Below are 17,670 nucleotides of genomic sequence, written 5' to 3' on the forward strand. Positions count from 1 at the left end.
CATGCTTCCGCAACTGACGAGATGCATAGGCAATCACATGTCCTTCTTGCATAAGCACACATCCAAGTCCTTGGCCACATGCATCACAATAAATGTCAAATCCCTTCTGTAGGTCTGGCATAACCAATACCGGTGGCGACATCAACCTCTTCTTCAATAGATCAAAGCTGTCTTGACACTTCTCGTCCCACTTAAATTCTTTTCCCTTCTCCAAAAGTGAAGTCATAGGTTTAGCAATCTTAGAAAATCCTTCAATAAATCTCCGATAATATCCAGCAAGTCCCAAGAAACTCCGAATCTCAGTAACTGTAGTGGGTACTCTCCACTCCATTATCTCCTTAACTTTAGCAGGATCCACTGAAATTCCTCCATTAGAAATAATATGACCAAGAAATGGCACCTCGCCAATCCAAAACTCGCACTTGCTGAACTTGGCATAGAGTTGATTATCTCGTAGCTTCTGTAGCACCATCCTTAGATGTTCCTCGTGATCACTATCACTCTGAGAATAAATAAGAATATCGTCGATGAATACCACGACGAATCTGTCCAAATACTCCATAAACACCTTATTCATCAAGTTCATAAAATAAGCTGGGGCATTGGTTAATCCAAACGACATAACAGTAAACTCATATAATCCATATCGAGTCGAGAAAGCCGTCTTGGGAATATCCGATGGTCTAATCCTCATCTGATGGTATCCCGATCGGAGATCAATCTTCGAAAATACTCTTGCACCTCTCATTTGATCAAATAAATCCTCAATACGGGGCAACGGATACTTGTTCTTCACTGTAACATCATTAAGAGATCTATAATCCACACACATCCGCTGCGATCCATCCTTCTTCTGTACAAACAAGACCGGTGCTCCCCAAGGTGAGGAACTCGGACGAATGTACCCAGCCTCTTGTAACTCAGTTAACTGCTTCTTAAGTTCCTTTAGTTCTTCTACGGACATCCTATATGGCCGTTTAGAAATAGGGGCGGTTCCAGGTAAGAGGCCAATAACAAACTCGACTTCTCTCTCAGGTGGCATTCCTGGTAACTCCTCTGGAAAGACATCCGGAAAATCTCTAACCACCCGGATGTTGTCACCAACAAACTCCTCCGGTATAAAGAACATTGCACGCATGGGTGAGGAGGTTACTGCAATATTAACTTGAAACCTTTCTCCCTTAGTAGTAGTGAGTTCTACGGTACCTCTACCACATGCTATAACGGCCTTTGCCTTTCTTAGCCATGACATACCAAGGATCAAATCTATACTGCTTGACTCCAATATTATAGCAGTAGCTCCAAATTCTCTACCCATAATGGTTAATGTCAATCTACGTGTCATTTGATTCGCCACAATAGGCCCTTTAGGTGTAATTACTCTCACGGGTTTTCTCATATTGTCCAACACATGTGCCCAAACCAAAATCTCAACATGACGCACAATTTTATTAGCCACTCGTGGGGTCAAATAGACCTTTTTATTCCTCCTAAAATAGTATCATACCGAATACTAACTAAAGGAACATGTAGATCTTACAAATAGTAGTAATTTATATATATGTTTATGTAGCTTGGTGGAGCTGGTGGTGGTGGAGATGGTGGTTGTTGTTGTTGTCTCTCCAACCGTGATTGCCTTCTTTCTTGTTGTATCTCCAGACGGGCCTGACGTATTTCCTCGCGTTCTTGTCTTATCTGGTTTTGCATTTCAGTCACCATGTCTGTCAATTGTTGTATTACCAGCCTTTGGGTTGCAATCACTTGATCGGTGTCAACAGGTGGAGGATTTGGAGAATTCATTTCTGTTTGCTGTTGCGTGATAATCTTTCCTTTCCTGGTATTGACCCTCTGAGTTAGATACATATGGTAAGAAAGAGCAGTAGACAAGGCAGTAATTACAATCATGTTACCTTGGGGGATTTATTAGCTAAGTAGATTAATGTGTTATCCACTAAAGCTAATACATTACCTTATGGTGGTACATGCTAAGATGCCCGTCTATACTATTTCAATCAATCAAAGAAGCAAATCAGGCATTTAACATCAGCACAATCAAACAACATTTTTAAAGAAAATAGTTTTAATTTTTTTTGTCTTAGGTTCCCTATCTTTTAAGAATGTCATAGGGGTAGGGATTCCAAGGTGTGAAATCCGTCTTGTCTCAGAGTAGAAAAGGTAAGAATGATCAGAGTGGAACAGTAGAAGGTGAGACAGGATCAAGATAAGTATAGAAAGAATTAGAATAAGGTAAGTAGGTAAGGGTTATCCATTTCTATCTAGGTTTCGTCCTACAGTCAACATTTCCTCTGATACCACTTCTGTAACACCCGGTTTTAAAGAACAAAGCCGGGTGCATCTCATACATGCGCCAAGAAGACAACATATATAATAACAGAGTGTATAGAGATAAATGTCACGATACATCAGAGTACTTATTACATAGCGGAAGACTTATTACAAAGTAAGAGAATTAATATAAACGAACTAAGGATCGTTGGCGCCAATGTCAACTGAGAAACGCCACCTAGATCAGATCATACTCCTCGCCTTGTGGCTCCTCCTGAACCACCTGTTCTTCTCCTGTGGGGGGTGTGAGACAGCAAGAGTGAGCTCACATACGTTCATCGCTCAACAAGTTGTGGGGAATAATGTGGCATAAACTCACCAAAGGTGGGAGTTCATGTAGTGTAAGGCTAATCAATGGAATAAAGGCTGAGGCTGAGCATTGCTTTTATAAGTTGGTCAAAATTTTATTAGCAATTACTAAGTGTAAGTAAATACCAAACCTTAATAATAATAAAGAACAATAATAGTAAAATAATCCCAAATGCGATGCAAATGTCAAATTGAATTTAAGTTCCATAATTAATCATGTGAGGGTCCGAGCCGCTCATGACCGTGAGCACGGCTAGTATACTAGTTTTACACTCTGCAGAGGTTGCGCATCTTTACCCACAAGTCGTGTATCCCATGTCGCCTGGGTTTGCAAGGCCCTTAGACACTACCGAGGTGAATGGCTAGGGATCCACTACGAGGCCTTTACAAAGTTCCACTAGCTTCCGAAAACCCGCTACAGTTTATAGGAAGATCCAGTACAGGGTTCCTGGCTGACCGCCATCGCAGCAAAATCAACCAGGGACCTCCCCGCACTGACCTCTCCCCTACTGCCCTTGCCCCTTTCAGGTAAGGTAGTCTTCCACTAGCTTTCCTAATTAGTCAGCCAAGGGCGTCCCATTATACCCTTGTGGTAGCACTGTTTTCCCGGGTGGTCGCTCCATGTTCCCATTAATTTAATGATCTTAACATGAACAATAATAATAACAAGTTAATAACAGAATAATCATGAATAGTGTATCTCCATACCCAATCCACATAAAGCAATAGCAAGTACTACCCAAAAATATTTCAGGGGTGAACAAGGTATAGAGGTAATCAAAACTGGGGTAACATAAAGGATCCCATCAAAATTAACCTATGCAGATCATTAAAATTAATAAGAACATGGCTGGGAAAGTAAGTGATCAAGGGCACAACTTGCCTTCAATGAGCTCCTGCTCAGCTACTTCAACCTGCTGCTCACCAGGATCCTCAGCAACGGGCTCTTCTACTCGCCACAATACAAACAAGCACAGTGCATATAGAGAAATTAACATTACACCAAACATATAAATAAAATGCACAGTAATAATCTACATATTAAAATAGAACCCTAGGAACAGGAATCAAAATTTTCTGAGTTATAGATTTTAAGTTATGCCTTTTTAAAGGTTTTATGTGCTTTAAATAGGATTAAATGTGAAATAAATTTCCTTACTGTTTTCATGACAAAACAGAGGCTCTAGGTGATAGAGAATAAAATTATAAAATTTTAGGAACTGAAATGGCTCAATTTGGACTAAAAATGGATTTTCTATGATTTATGCAAGTTCTAAGGTTTATTTTCATATTTAAAATCCAATTTCTAATTCATTTAAATCGATTAAACCAGCACTGGACTGGGCCCCATTAACTGAAAAACGCAGGGGGCTCGGTGTAAAGTTCTGCAGACACAGAGAACAGTGGGAGTAGGACGGCGGGTTGATTTCTCTGTTTTACGGGGACTCTTTAGCAAAGTACACAAGCGAAAGGGTATTCTCTATTATCAGCCGCAGGATCTTGATCTTGCGGTTAGGATTAGATTTCCCCCCTCAGCGAACCGGTACATAATCTGTACCGCACGATCTAACACCGACGCCTACGATTTAATGAGACCTAAGTTGAATCAGAGCCGTAGGATCACCGATCTACGGCCGCAAAGGATTTGACGAAGGGGTACTCCAATCCCTAACCCCGGCCGTCCGATCAGAACTCTACGGCTCGGATTACCCTAACCCTGGATCTAATCGTAACCGTTAATTCAGAGATCAATGGTTCCTACGCGTCGCTCCCTATCGCCTGCTCCGTCGGCGAACAGACACGGCGGCGCCCTGGACTACGGTGGCGCCATGGCCGGATCTACTAATCCCCCCATCCCCGCACCTAAACTCCGATCTAAAGGTAGAAATTGGCAGCGGTGCTGACAGGGAATTCCAATGGAAGGTGCTCACCGCCGATCGACGTCGTGGAAGCCCTGTCCACGGAGTGTTGCGGGCTTGCAGCGACGGTGACGATTTGGGGCCCTCCCCGGTCGCCCACTCCGCAGACGCACCCGAAGCGGCGAAGAGGCTCGATCGAAGTCCCTGACCGCGCACCAACCCCGAAGGAGATCACCAGTGGCGTTTCCACACGGCGCCACTCCCGCACCTCTCTCTCTCTCTCTCCTGATTCTTTTAAGCTTGCTCGGCGGCGGAAGTCGCTGGATGTTTGGTCTAGGGTTTACGCCAGGCGGAGGAGGGAGCACACGCCGAGGTTTTATACTCCCCCGCAGGTCGATACGGGCGCAAGCGGTGCGGTCGAGCAGGCGCCATCGTCGCCGGGGAAATCGGTGGAGTGGTTAGAGACGCATCTGACCGAGCTGGCCCACCGGTCGGAGGCAAAAGACCCAAGCGCGCGCCGCGGAAGGTTTACTGGCATGCTGGCCCCGCCTGGCAGTGGCGCGATGTAGAAGATGGGCTGGCGCCTGTGCGAGTCTAGTGGGCCGAATGTGATCCTGCGGCCCACACCAGGTTTTATCCTTTTCCCTTTTATTTTCTGTTTTCTTTTATAAGTATTTTGAATCCAATTTGAATTTGAATATGAATTTCACCTTTGAGTAAATGTACCATTTCAAATCTTGCTGCAGAAATAATATATTTTGTTATATATTTTTATTTATATATTTTTTTATAATATTCCCTTTCTTTTCTCTATTTTCAAGGATTTCTTTTAGGTTTTAATTTTCCCTTTTTGGTCTTTAATATTTTCTTGTTATAAAATGCACACAAAAATAAAATATTCAACATGATGCATGGATTTAGTAGCATATCTTTTTATTAATTGTTCTCGGACGTGGTGTTCACATATGATGATGCACAAAGACCAAACTCACATAAAGAGAAACTGCTTCTCTATTGGTATTATTCCTAACCAATTACAATGTGGGTGTTACATCGCCTCGCAATAGCTTCTAGTTCCTACACTAGAGAGCATGTTCGGACGATAGAGGGGCGAGAGAAGGGCGGTAGAGAGGCTACTCATTGAAGCGGGCAAGAGGTGAGGCAAGAGTGACTTCGGTTTCTAATTCGTCCACGTCACACGTACTAACCCTTGGTGATTGTTTAGACTCCAAAAATTACAAAAAATCATAATTTTTTTCTCACCATTTATACTCACTTAGTTCAACCTCATTTCACACATTATTTCATTTCATACAGATTTTATAAATTTTATATAATTTCATTTTAAGTATTATGTAATACATAATTTTTAATTCAATAAAAAATCATTTGTGTAATTTTTACGTGATGAAATAAATATAGTATGTGCACTACAGCAAAGACTGCACTGAAGCAATGACAAGAATAGAGTTAAGAGCTGGCGTGGAAGAAGCGAGAGGAGGATGGTGCGGCACCAGTAAAATGCTGAGACTAATCTTAAACACGGCAGAGCATCACATACATTTAACACATGCTCCACTACCAGCTCACAACAAATAAGCACGAATGAGAAACTGGATTATCGATAACCAAACAAAAATTTTAAATTGGTGCCCTTAGTTCTGGTGGTGTGCTCACATATACCCTTAGTCGTGTTTTTTGCTCAGCTGTGCCCTTCCAGTGCTATAGAACAGAAGGGCATAACTGAGCAAAAAACACGACTAAGGGTATAGGTGAGCACACCACCAAAACCAAGGGCACCAATTTAAAAAACCCAACAAAAATAATCATGCACACAGCAGTACTCGAACCCAAACATAAACAAAAATAATCTTAAAACACTTGTTACGAATAACCTTTGGGTTTAGAGTTTAGGGCAGGGACAGAAGAAAACATGTCGCCAGACAATTTTATGAAGTTCGCGTCATAAGGGACCTCCTGTCCAGATTCGTCTAGATAAAGAAGTAGCAAATAAACTACTCGGCAGCAGCAACCTCCTGCATAGCCTCATCACCCTCGACAGGCCTCTCAAGCTTCACACCAACGTCCTCTTTGTAGTCGCCATGAACCTGAGAAGCAACGTGTTAGGATAACTACAGGGATGTTGTCTAGATAAATTATTTCCATGCATGTAGTAATTACCTCCATCAACTTCCCGAGATCAAACTTGGGGGCCTTGAGTATCTTCACCTTGCGGATGAAGACGTTTTGAAGTGGGAAGATGCTGGAGGTAGACTTCTCAATCTCTTTGCCAATAACTTCCGGAATGAACTTAGAAACAAGTTCTTTAAGGTCACATGTAGAAGCCTGGTTGATCATAATCTCAACCATCTTGCGGCGAATCTGCACACAATACATGGTACGTATAAATATATCAAGCAAGCATAGTAGATGGTTGTTACAGCTACAGTTTTATGACCGCTATGTATGTGCAAAGGACAGAAATGCTACCTGCCGAATCTGGGATGCCTGAGCATAGCAGGTTCTCTTGACCTGGTTTGGGCGCCTCTTGGTAAAACCAATGCAGAACAAACGCAGCATGTAGTTGTCGGTTGTCTTGACATCAACATGGGCTTCAATCAATGTCTGCCACTTCTTTACTAGAGATCTGAGCTTATCGGTGGTAAAATTCATGCCCTAGTAATAAAAAAACAAGTTATGATAGAGAACAGAATTAAGGGCAACAGCAGTGAGTAACAGAATGCTGATCATTACCCAGAAGTTTGTGAGCACATTCCTGCCTTGCACATCTTCAGCACGGAGCCTGATTTTCCTGTAAGCCTGATCCTCGTCACCCTGAAGATCAGCTAGACAAACCTCAAAGACTCTGTGCTTCAGACCATCAGAGGCAATCTAAATCCACAGAAAAGATACATGAATCAGCAAATTAGGACATCAAATAGCTACGTTCTGAATAACACTGCAGACAGAGAGGCACCTAACAAAACAAACCGTATCCATGCCATTAAAACATGGCGAGATATAGGTCACTGATTACTCATCAAGATATAGTTCACAAAAAAAAGATTTGGAATCTTGAGATGAACAAGGACAAGTTGCAATTGGGGTACTCAAATAAATCATCGACTAATATGCAAGCATGTACTAGATGCAAGCGTGCAAGAAGATATTTTACTCTGTTAGATCTAGATCCAACGGCGTCATATTTAACACTTAAACCCTTCCACCACCACGTGATGTAGCTTTATAAAACAAACCACAATTGTATCTACCGTTGGATTTAGATCTAACGGACAAAAAAGTCTGCTTGCAAGCTTGCACCTAGTATCTACTTGCATATTAGTTGCCCTCAAATAAATGGCAATTCACAATGCTATTGTCCACATAACAGCAAAAGCGCATAATAAGCATAAACATTCCAACAGAAAATGGAAATGATAGGTGCCAACAAACCTCAATGCATTACAGATAGTAACAGATGGGTGTGGAGCATTAGAAACTAAGGAGAGCGATTACAAATTCTACTTTGAATGTGCGCGTGCATTGTTATTAAAACGTCGTTTAAACGACGATTAAGCGTCGTTTAAACGCTAAAACGTGATTAGAGGCTGGAACGTCTGCACGTTTTTCAAAAACAGCGTAGAACGTCCGTTCTGGACGTTTAAACGACGTTAAAACGTCGGAACGTCCGTTCTGGACGTTTTCCCTGTTTTGTGGACGTTCTATGCGCTGTATACTAGTGGGCCTTAATGGGCTGCCTTTAGTCATTTACCCACCCAGCCGGCCTGCTATCCAACGCCCAGGAGCAAAGCCAGAGCCTTGCGCGCGTGCCCAGCCGCCAGACGCTCCAGCCGCCAGCCGCCAGACCGCCCAGACGTCGTCCGCTCTCCACGCTCCAGGTATGTCGCCCCCTCCTCCATCCTCCCTCCTCTCCCTCCCTCCTCCCTCCTCCCTCCAGGTGTGCTGTCGCTGTCGGCCGCCCTCCAGAAGTCCAGAGTCCAGAATCCCTTGGCTGTCTTGGTTGCTGATTCCCTGACCCTTAGTATAATCAGTGTGTTAAAATTGAATCCCTTGGGCCTTGGCTGCTGATGTTCATAAACTGCTTAGTATAACAACCCAGCAACGAAATTAAACTGCTTAGCATCACAACCCAGCAACGAATTTCAATTGCAAAGTGTGGGCTGGCTGTGTGGCAGTGAATTCCACTGTGGCTGTGTGGCTGTGGGCTGCTGATGTTCATTCCACTGTGTGTTGCACTGTTGCAGGTTAAAGTGTGGGCTGTGTGGCAGTGAATTTCAATTTGGTTTGTGAACTCAACTTATGTATGAACTTATTCTATATTTGAAATTCTATGTCAAGTCTGAAAAGACGTTTCAACGTCCGTTTAAACGTTGAAAAGTTGGTTCATAACGTTTTAACGTTTTACCATTTTAATAACCATGTGCGCGTGAGCAGCTGGCATGTACAAAAAAATACAATTCAGGGACTAATTCGTAAGTATCAGTGAAGCAGCAGATTAACTATGTCATACTAGTTGCATTGCACAGAATGATACCTCTTCAGGAAAAGCTTAGGTTAAGCACATGAGAGTGCGATCTTATAGACTGACAAAAGACCTATCAAGCAGCAAACCTTAACTATCTTAAATACGTCTCCCAGACAAGAGTGCGAACAAGCGCATCTAATATACCGCACGACTAATCTACGAAGCTAATCCTACGGCGGTCTACATAGACATAGAACCTATACGCCCATCTTCACACCACAAAACGTAGGGGTGGTACGTAAAAACCTCGAGATTTAAAGAAAACCATACCCTGGTACCCTGTGTCCTGGACACGAGAGTCTTCCCAATGTTGCGCACACTGAAGACCGATGGGGCCTTGATGTCATACCAGTCCTTCTTAGAGAAGGGATCGACGCTGTAAGACAAAAGGAACACAGACACACAACCGCATCAGCAGAAGCTCCAGAAACGAAGCAATTGACCGAGATAGATGTGAAGAACGGGAAGAACATGCAAGCAAACTTACGTCTTTTTCTTACCACCCTTCTTTCCCTTGGAGATCCTCTTGTTCTTCCCGACTGCCATGGTAGCCGCCGCCGCCGCGCCGGTGCTTGGGGTACAGACTACGGAGTGTCTGGCGGCGCTGCAGGTGCTCGAGAACTTCAGTTTGGCTGGCGGACTACATATATATTTGATTCGAGGGTTTCCAGGGTTCGATCGTGCGGTACGCAGGCGCCCAAGAGGCGGATGGACGCAGAGGATGCGGTGTGGCCCATATGCGTGCTTTCAGGCATGTTTGCGCTACCTGAAGTCAGTTCGGCCCATATGCGGCCGTTTGGAGTGGAGAGAAGTCGAGGCCCGGTCAGGACTCAGGACGGGCTGCGGTAAAAGAGAAGAGGCGCCGATACCGCGTCGGCAGCACCGTCGGGCCCGAGCAGCCGTCCATGGGTTCGGGTAGAGATGTTACTTGAAACCTGAATAATCGATGGATTTTGTTCGATATAAAGTTAGGTATACGATGATTTCTCTATGCGCTGATATATTAATAGACAAAAACATTTATCTGTTGGGTAGACGGGTACAAGTACGTGTTGGTACTATCTATATCTGTCGGCGTTTCGAGACCGGGGGTCCCTAAGCCGACGAGTGAGTGTGCTGCGTGTAGGGCTGGAAAAAAAGCTCGAGGCTCGTGAGCCAGCTCGGGCTCGTTAAGGCTCGGCTCGGCTCGGAGAGGCTCGAGACTCTGAACGAGCCCGAGCCGAGCCTAATTTCAGGGCTCGCTAAAGTACCGAGCCGAGCCGAGCCGGCTCGCGGCTCGGCCCAAATCTTACCAGCGTCCGATAGGAGACTATGGTAGCCCGTAGCCCAGCCAAGTGTTGAAGCTGAACAACTGAACTACTGAAGTGCCGACGCTAGGACCTAGGGTTTCAACTTTCAATTCACCATTTTGTTCTTCTTCTCTGTTGCCAGCGGCCAGCCGCCAGCTCGTCCTATCATCCCGTCGGCCGCCGCCCCGCTTGGCTGAACGACTCCCGCCTCCAGCGAACGCGAGTATGCGACGCCCACAGCCGCCGTGACCGAGCCCCTTCCGTCGCTCCAGGCTGCCAGGGGCCAGGCCGCCAGGCTGCCAATCTGCCATCTCTGAATTCCTCCACGGCGACGCACAGGACTACAGGACGCCAGGTCCAAGCTCCAGTTCGCCTGTCACTATCAGGTTAGTCTAATGCTTCTCAAGTTCTCAAATCTCATCCCGCATGGTTTATAATTTAGATCTTGGCTCCATTGTTCAGATTATTTAATCATTTCTGTGCATTGCTAATTGCTATGTGCCTAAGTCCTATACTCCTATTCCTATACGTGTGCGCATGTGAGTACGTGAATGGCAAAGAAATGAATGCTAATTATGTGCCGATGTCCTATACTCCTATTCCAAACGCATAGCTCTAGCTGTTGCCTCTTGCCTGTTCGTGTGGGTGGCAATTCGGCCGGCAAAGCATCTGCAATCAACTCTAACGCTCATACACAGCCACACAGTGTGGCTGTGCCCACACAGGATGGTTGTTGTCTCACTGCCTGACTGTTTAGGATGGCCACGCTAACATTCCAGAGTCCAATGCTTGTTTAGAATGGTTGCTGTCTCACTGTCTGACTGTTTACTTTTATTCTATCTATAATTTATTTTTCTTTTGTCGATAAGGAGGCTGTGGGCTGCGGTTGTGTTTGTTCCATTTTCACTTTGTTTTCAATGACTACAGGTTGCAACTTTTTAAGTGATGGAATCAGCCGTGGAAGGAAAGGGGAGGAATGCAAGTGATGGAACTGATTCAGAAAGTAATTCGTTTGACAAGAGGGATGATATGTCTGAAGATGAACTGGTAGTGCTTGGTGGAAAAATTGATGATTCAGCGGACAATGTCAATATTGATGAATCTGAGGACAATGGAAGTAAAAAAGGAGTCAAGAGAAGGCGCAAGAGGGTGCAGATGAAGGCTACAGCTGAAAGGAGATCTGAATTCTAATACTCTTTGTTAGAATATAGGGGAAACATGAATTATTTAGTGCTATTTGTAAACTAATTAGAATTGCCTTCACAGAATTTGGAAGAATTGGATGGAGACAAGTAGACAACTACAAGACAAGCTAAGCTAAGGAGTAAGGACGTCAAGAGTCAAGACTCAAGAGAAAAGATGCATCATTTAAATTAATTTTGTCGTTGAAACTTTGAGATACTGAATATTTTGAGCTTATCAATGGATTATGCATTGCTCTTGTATACTTTGAGATACTGCTGCTGGTTTAAAATGTCTTATTGTATGTTTTGAGGAGTAGCGTATCTTCTTGTATGTTTTGAGATGATTTTATGGAATATATATACAACTGAAGGTTGGGCTCGCGAGCCGGCTCGAGCCAGCTCGCGAGCCTGCACCGAGCCTGATGGCAGAGCTCGCCAGACGACCGAGCCGAGCCTGGCTCGGCTCGCTACTGTACCGAGCCCGACCGAGCCGAGCCGAGCCTGGCTCGGCTCGGCTCGTTTCCAGCCCTAGCTGCGTGCCCCAGCCCAGATGGGTCGAGCGCGAAGGGGGGAGAGGCGAGGTGGCTGGAGACGGGCGTGAGAGAGGTGGAAGTCCCGCGGCCTTCGTGTTCGTCCCGCGCCCAGGTCGGGTGCGCTTGCAGTAGAGGGGTTACAAGCGTCCACGCGGGTGAGGGAAGCGAGCGGTCCCAAGAGAGCGCCTGTCCCGTCCTCGGTCCCGCGCGGCCAACCTTCTCTAAGAAGGCCCTGGTCCTTCCTTTTATAGTCGTAAGGAGAGGATCCAGGTGTACAATGAGGGGTGTAGCAGAGTGCTACGTGTCTAGCGGAGGGAGAGCTAGCGCCCTAAGTACATGCCAATGTGGCAGCCGGAGAGATCTTGGCACCCTGCTGGCGTGATGTCGTGGCTGTCGGAGGAGCAACGGAGCTTGGCGGAAGGACAGCTGTCGGAGCGGTCGAGCCCTTGCTGACGTCCACCTGCTTCCGTAAGAGAGCGGAGAGCCGCCGCCGTCATGGAGCTTGGGAGGCGCCATCATTGCCTATCTGGCGGAGCTGGTCAGATGGGACACCGGTCTTGTTCTCTGCGGCCCGAGTCGGCTCGGGGTAGAGTGGTGATGGCGCTCCCTGTTGACGTGGCGGGCCCACGCCCGAGGCCGGGCGACGTGGGGGCTCCTCCGAAGCTGGGGTCGAATCTGTCTTCCGTTGCCGAGGCCGAGTCCGAGCCCCTGGGTCGGGCGAGGCGGAAGTCGTTCGGCAGAGGCCAGGGCGGAGTCCGAGCCCTGGGGTCGGGCGAGGCGGAGTTCGTCGTCTTCCGGGGCCGAGCTCGAGTCCGAGCCCTGGGGTCGGGCGGAGTGGAGTTCGCTGTCTTCCGGGTCTTAGCCCGAGTCCGAGCCCTGGGGTCGGGCGGAGCGGAGTTCGTCGTCTTCCGGGTCTTAGCCCGAGTCCGAGCCCTGGGGTCGGGCGGAGCGGAGTTCGTCGTCTTCCGGGGCCGAGCCCGAGTCCGAGCCCTGGGGTCGGGCGGAGCGGAGTTCGCCGCCTTCCGGGTCTTAGCCCGAGTCCAAGCCCTGGGGTCGGGCGGAGCGGAGTTCTCTTTGGCGCCCCTGGCGAGGCCTGACTGCCTGTCAGACTCACTCTATCGAGTGGCACTACAGTCGGAGTGGCGCAGGCGGCGCTGTCCTTCTGTCAGACCGGTCAGTGGAGCAGCGGAGTGACGGCGGTCACTTCGGCTCTGCCGGGGGGCGCGCGTCAGGATAGAGGTGTCAGGCCACCTTTGCGTTAAATGCCCCTGCAACTCGGTCAGTCGGTGCGGCGATTTAGTCAGGGTTGCTTCTTAGCGAAGCCAAGGCCTCGGGCGAGCCGGAGATGTGTCCGCCGTTAAAAGGGGGGCCTCGGGCGAGACGGAAGTCCCTCGAGGTCGGCTGCCCGAGTCCGAGGCTAGGCTCGGGTGAAGCGTGATCGAGTCACTCGTATGGACTGATCCCTGACTTAATCGCACCCATCAGGCCTTTGCAGCTTTATGCTGATGGGGGTTACCAGCTGAGAATTAGGCGTCTTGAGGGTACCCCTAATTATGGTCCCCGACAGTAGCCCCCGAGCCTCGAAGGGAGTGTTAGCACTCGCTTGGAGGCTTTCGTCGCACTTTTTTGCAAGGGGACCAGCCTTCCTCGGTTGCATTTTATTCCGGTGGGGGCGCGCGAGCGCACCCGCCGGGTGTAGCCCCCGAGGCCTCGGAGGAGTGGTTTCACTCCTTCGAGGTTTTAATGCCTTGCGTAACGCTTCGGCTGGTCTGGTCGTTCCCTCATGCGAACTGGCCGTAGCCCGGGTGCACGGTCGGGGCCCAAGTTCTCGGGCTGGTATGTTGACGCTGTCAACGGTTCGGCCGGAGCCGGGTTTGCGAGAGCAGCCCCCGAGCCTCCGCACAGGGCGAGAGGACGATCAGGGACAGACTCGACTTTTTACATACGCCCCTACGTCGCCTTTCCGCAAGGAGGAGGGGGGGAGTGCGCCATGTTACCCTCGATGGGCACCGAACATGGTGTCTCCGGTGAGCTGCAAGCGGGTAATCCGAGTGGACGTCCGTGCCCCGTTCGTTGGGGGTCGGCTAGGGGCCCAGAGGCACGCCCAAAAGTACCTGCGGGTGATCTGCCGGACCCGGTCCCCTGGCGACGGGGTCCGAGGGCTCGATGCCTCCCTCCGATGGGATTCCGTTACAAGATCGCTCCCGCTGGTCTCGGAAATGTCCTAGGGTACCTCGGGAGCGCAGCCCGAGCCTCGGTTATGTATCGAACGTACCCCTGGTCATCCCTCGCTCGGCGTCTGAGGCGACTATGAACCCTTCGGGGGCCAGCCTTCGAACCTCTAATCAGTAATGGGTGCGGAGCCCGAGTAGCCTGAGGCGGCCATGGAGCCCTTCGGGGGGCCGGCCTTCGAACCCCTGACCAGTAGTGGGTGTCAGGCCCACGCGATCTGAGGCGACTGTTGAACCCTTCGGAGGGCCAGCCTTCGAACCTCTGATCAGTAGGGGGGGCTCGGAGCCCGGTTCCTTCACAGGGAAGGATCTTTTTCGGGGTATCCCCTTTCCCGGTCCCTGTTGCAAGAGATAGAGAAAGAGGAAAAAGGGAAAAGGATACGAAATCGAATGACGTGGCGTACCTTTTTTGGCGCGGTTATTACGGCGAAGGCGAAGCGTCGTCCGCTTCTCCTGCCAGAAGCGCTGCCTGTCCCGCCGCGGAGCTAATGCGACGGGGCGAGTGGTTGGCGGGGCGGCCGTTGCGCGTGCGCGAGCCGTTCGAGGAACGGATCACGGGCGCACCGTCTTCACGCCGTGGGAGGAGGCTCTCTTGCTGTCCCTGGATGGGACGTGAGCCTGGGTGACGACGTGACTGCTGCTCCCGTCCGCCTGCCACCGTCATTACTGCCGGCCCACTTTCGGCCGTATTGACCGTCGCGCCAGGCTGGCGCCGCTGGGTCGTGCGCTGGGTCGCCTCGAGTCGCGGCATAGGCTCCGCAACCGAAGAGGTGCGACGGTGGCACAAGTGGTGGCACGGTTGCTTGCATGCAGCAACTGGCACGCTGGTTGCGTGACGCGTGGGCCTGGGCCTCCAAGCTGGCGTGTCAGAAGTCGGAGAAGCGCGTCCACCTGGCGCGGTTGCATGCCGCCTGCATGGCTGCCCGCCCCTCCCGCCCGTTGGTCTGGGCAAAAGTGGGGGTCGCTTGTAACCGTTGGGCGGTTGTGCGCACCACGCGCGGCGGTTTGGCTTCTTCTGCTCGGAGCCGGTCTGCATGACATGCGGGACCCAGCCCCCGAGTCGCAGGGGTGGGCCTTGGAGCGTGTTGGAGAAGACTCAACCCGCGACGTTTGGGGGCGCACGTAGGGAGAGTTGCCTTTAAAAGGAGGGCGACCCCTTTCGGGAGGCGACCACGCCTTCTTCCTCCCTCATGCGTCGTGTCTTTCCATCTTCCAAGCCCCTGGATGGGGGTGCCCACCGTCTTTCCGCCTCCTCGTTGGAGGAACACAACTCCGTGGGAGTTGGTACCTTTCAGCCATCGTTCGGCTTCAAGGATTTTCATCACGCAGCCCGGCCGCACCCCTCGACCGGCGGTCACCTGAGATGGCGACCTCCGGCCTGATGGTGGGGGAAAGCGAGCCGGGCTGCGGCCTCTGCCCCTCCCTCAGCCTCAAGGATTTTCATCACCAAGGCTGGGGAGGGGAGAGTGCCGAGTTGGGGTCGGCCCCCGCGCGGACGACGGCCCGCTCCTTCACTCAGTGATGGGGGGAGGAGCTGGTGTCGCCCGTGGCGCTGGCAGCTGCAGCGTGCCCGGTCTTCAGACGCGAGTGGCCTCGGAGCCGTTCGCGGCGCCGGCGTCCGCCACGGCAGCTGGAAGAGGTTCTTCCGCCGGCGCGGTAGCCGGGGCCGGCCACGGGCTGACCTCCAACTCTACGGCCTTCTGCCCGTCCTTGCCTCACGAGTTTTGGCACGGGCGGGGGCCTCCTGGCAGCGGCATCCACCCTGAGGTCAGCGTTGCCGCTGTTTGGCCCCCCGGAGCAGAAGTCATCGTCGTCGCCGCTGCTGGAGCAGGTGACGGCGCGCCGTTCGTCGGCCTTCCGTTGCTCCGCAGGCCTTCCCCCTCGGAGTGGGGTTGTTCGTACCTGCGGAGGGGGAACCGGAGTTCCGTTTGTAATGGCATTTCGATTGCCAGGGTTTTTTGTTCATTGTGGCTGTCGAGGCCTGAACATGTATGTAATTTCGGCACGGAGCCGTGTTTTTTCCTCATTTTCGAGCACTAAGTCTCGCCTGTTTATTATCTGTACCGCTTCACCAAGCATGAGTCGCCCCGTGTCAAGGTGACGAGTGAGGTATCCGTATCCCGGAGGCGTAGGAATCCCTCGGCTCGATCGGCCTTGTTGTCTGAGGCTCCTCTAGCTTAGTTAAAGAGACCCCTCGGTCGCTCTTCGACGAGCCGAGGCCAGGGGTAGCGATATCAGTACGAACAGAGGCGGAGTTGGCTCGAAAATGGGAACCTGGTTGGCCGGAGCCTAGCCGGGTTGTCCGTCAGCGGATCCGACGCCGGAGTCGATCACCCGAGGCCTCGGGTCGGGCTAGCGCCCTTGGAAGATGGTTGGCCGAGGCCCCGGGGGTAGCCGGCCGAGCCGCCTGCTCGGGCCGGATTCCCGGAGAAGTCCCTAGACCGCGCCGCTGTCCGAGGCTGGGTCGGACCTTGCTGAAGACGTCGTCGATGCCGAAGGTGCTACGGCCCCCTTCAGCGTGAATACCCGAGCCTGCAGGATCAGATCGTCTTGTAGCGCGTGCCTTCTGCGGCCGTTGAGGCCAGAAAACACACCCTCGCTGCGCTTGTAAAGCTGCGTCCCTTTTCCCCTTATTCCGAGGATCTGGACTTTCCGTCGGTAACAGGGATGTTTGTGCGGGCGAGAGTTGCTTCTCGCGGAAGAGTTCCGTCTCCCCCCTTTTAGCCCCCGAGGGAGGGTCGGGCTTTGCCGAGGCGAGGCCGACCCTTCCTTGATGACTAAACTTTTGCGTGGGTGCGAGGTATATGAACAACTTGAAAACATCTTAAGGGTAGAAGCGACGTAGCTGTTTGATGTTCCAAGCGTTGCCGTAGACCTCGCCTTGATTGTTGGCCAGCTTGTATGTTCCGGGCTTCAGGACTTTGGCGATGACGAATGGCCCCTCCCAGGGGGGCGTGAGCTTGTGCCTCCCTCGGGCGTCCTGCCGCAGCTGAAGCACCAGATCGCCCACCTGGAGGTCTCGGGACCGGACCCCTCGGGCGTGGTAGCGTCGCAGGGACTGCTGGTACCGCGCCGAGTGTAGTAAGGCCTTGTCCCGAGCCTCCTCCAGCTGGTCCAGTGAGTCTTCTCGGCTAGCTTGGTTGCTTTGTTCGTTGTAGGCCCTCGCCCTCGGGGAGCCGTATTCCAGGTCAGTGGGCAAGATGGCCTCGACCCCATAGACCAGGAAGAACGGCGTGAAACCCGTGGCTCGGCTCGGCGTTGTCCTCAGGCTCCAGACCACCGAGGGGAGTTCCTTCATCCATCGCTTGCCGAACTTGTTGAGGCCGTTGTAGATCCGGGACTTGAGCCCTTGTAGAATCATGCCGTTGGCATG

At 50.6% G+C, this 17,670-nt stretch overlaps 1 protein-coding gene and 1 long non-coding RNA gene across 2 annotated transcripts; one reads left to right on the plus strand and one right to left on the minus strand.

The window, feature by feature from the left end:
• Positions 1–6,372: 6,372 nt before the first annotated feature.
• Positions 6,373–9,690, minus strand: LOC100282717 (40S ribosomal protein S3a). Its single transcript, NM_001155624.2, has 6 exons — positions 9,548–9,690; positions 9,331–9,436; positions 7,269–7,406; positions 7,005–7,190; positions 6,696–6,896; positions 6,373–6,622 (listed from the first exon to the last, which is right to left on the minus strand). The coding sequence occupies exons 1-6, from the start codon at positions 9,604–9,606 to the stop codon at positions 6,530–6,532; spliced, it is 783 nt and encodes a 260-aa protein (NP_001149096.1). The 5' UTR covers positions 9,607–9,690; the 3' UTR covers positions 6,373–6,529.
• Positions 9,691–10,677: 987 nt separating this feature from the next.
• On the plus strand, positions 10,678–11,835 carry LOC103632265 (uncharacterized). Its single transcript, XR_555784.1, has 2 exons — positions 10,678–10,735; positions 11,277–11,835. It is a non-coding gene; the product is annotated as an uncharacterized lncRNA (long non-coding RNA).
• The last annotated feature ends 5,835 nt before the right edge of the window (positions 11,836–17,670 follow it).

The sequence above is a fragment of the Zea mays genome, chromosome 1, assembly GCF_902167145.1.
Source record: "Zea mays cultivar B73 chromosome 1, Zm-B73-REFERENCE-NAM-5.0, whole genome shotgun sequence".
Classification (NCBI taxonomy): domain Eukaryota; kingdom Viridiplantae; phylum Streptophyta; class Magnoliopsida; order Poales; family Poaceae; genus Zea; species Zea mays.

What these genes read in the sequence shown, in the direction of transcription:
- LOC100282717 (NM_001155624.2), bottom strand. Translation starts at nt 9,606, where the DNA reads ATGGCAGTCGGGAAGAACAAGAGGATCTCCAAGGGAAAGAAGGGTGGT. An exon ending in ATGTGCTCACAAACTTCTGG is followed by an intron (nt 7,191 to 7,268) that starts GTAATGATCAGC and finishes TTTTATTACTAG; the next exon opens with GGCATGAATTTTACCACCGA. An exon ending in AGGCATCCCAGATTCGGCAG is followed by an intron (nt 6,897 to 7,004) that starts GTAGCATTTCTG and finishes TATTGTGTGCAG; the next exon opens with ATTCGCCGCAAGATGGTTGA.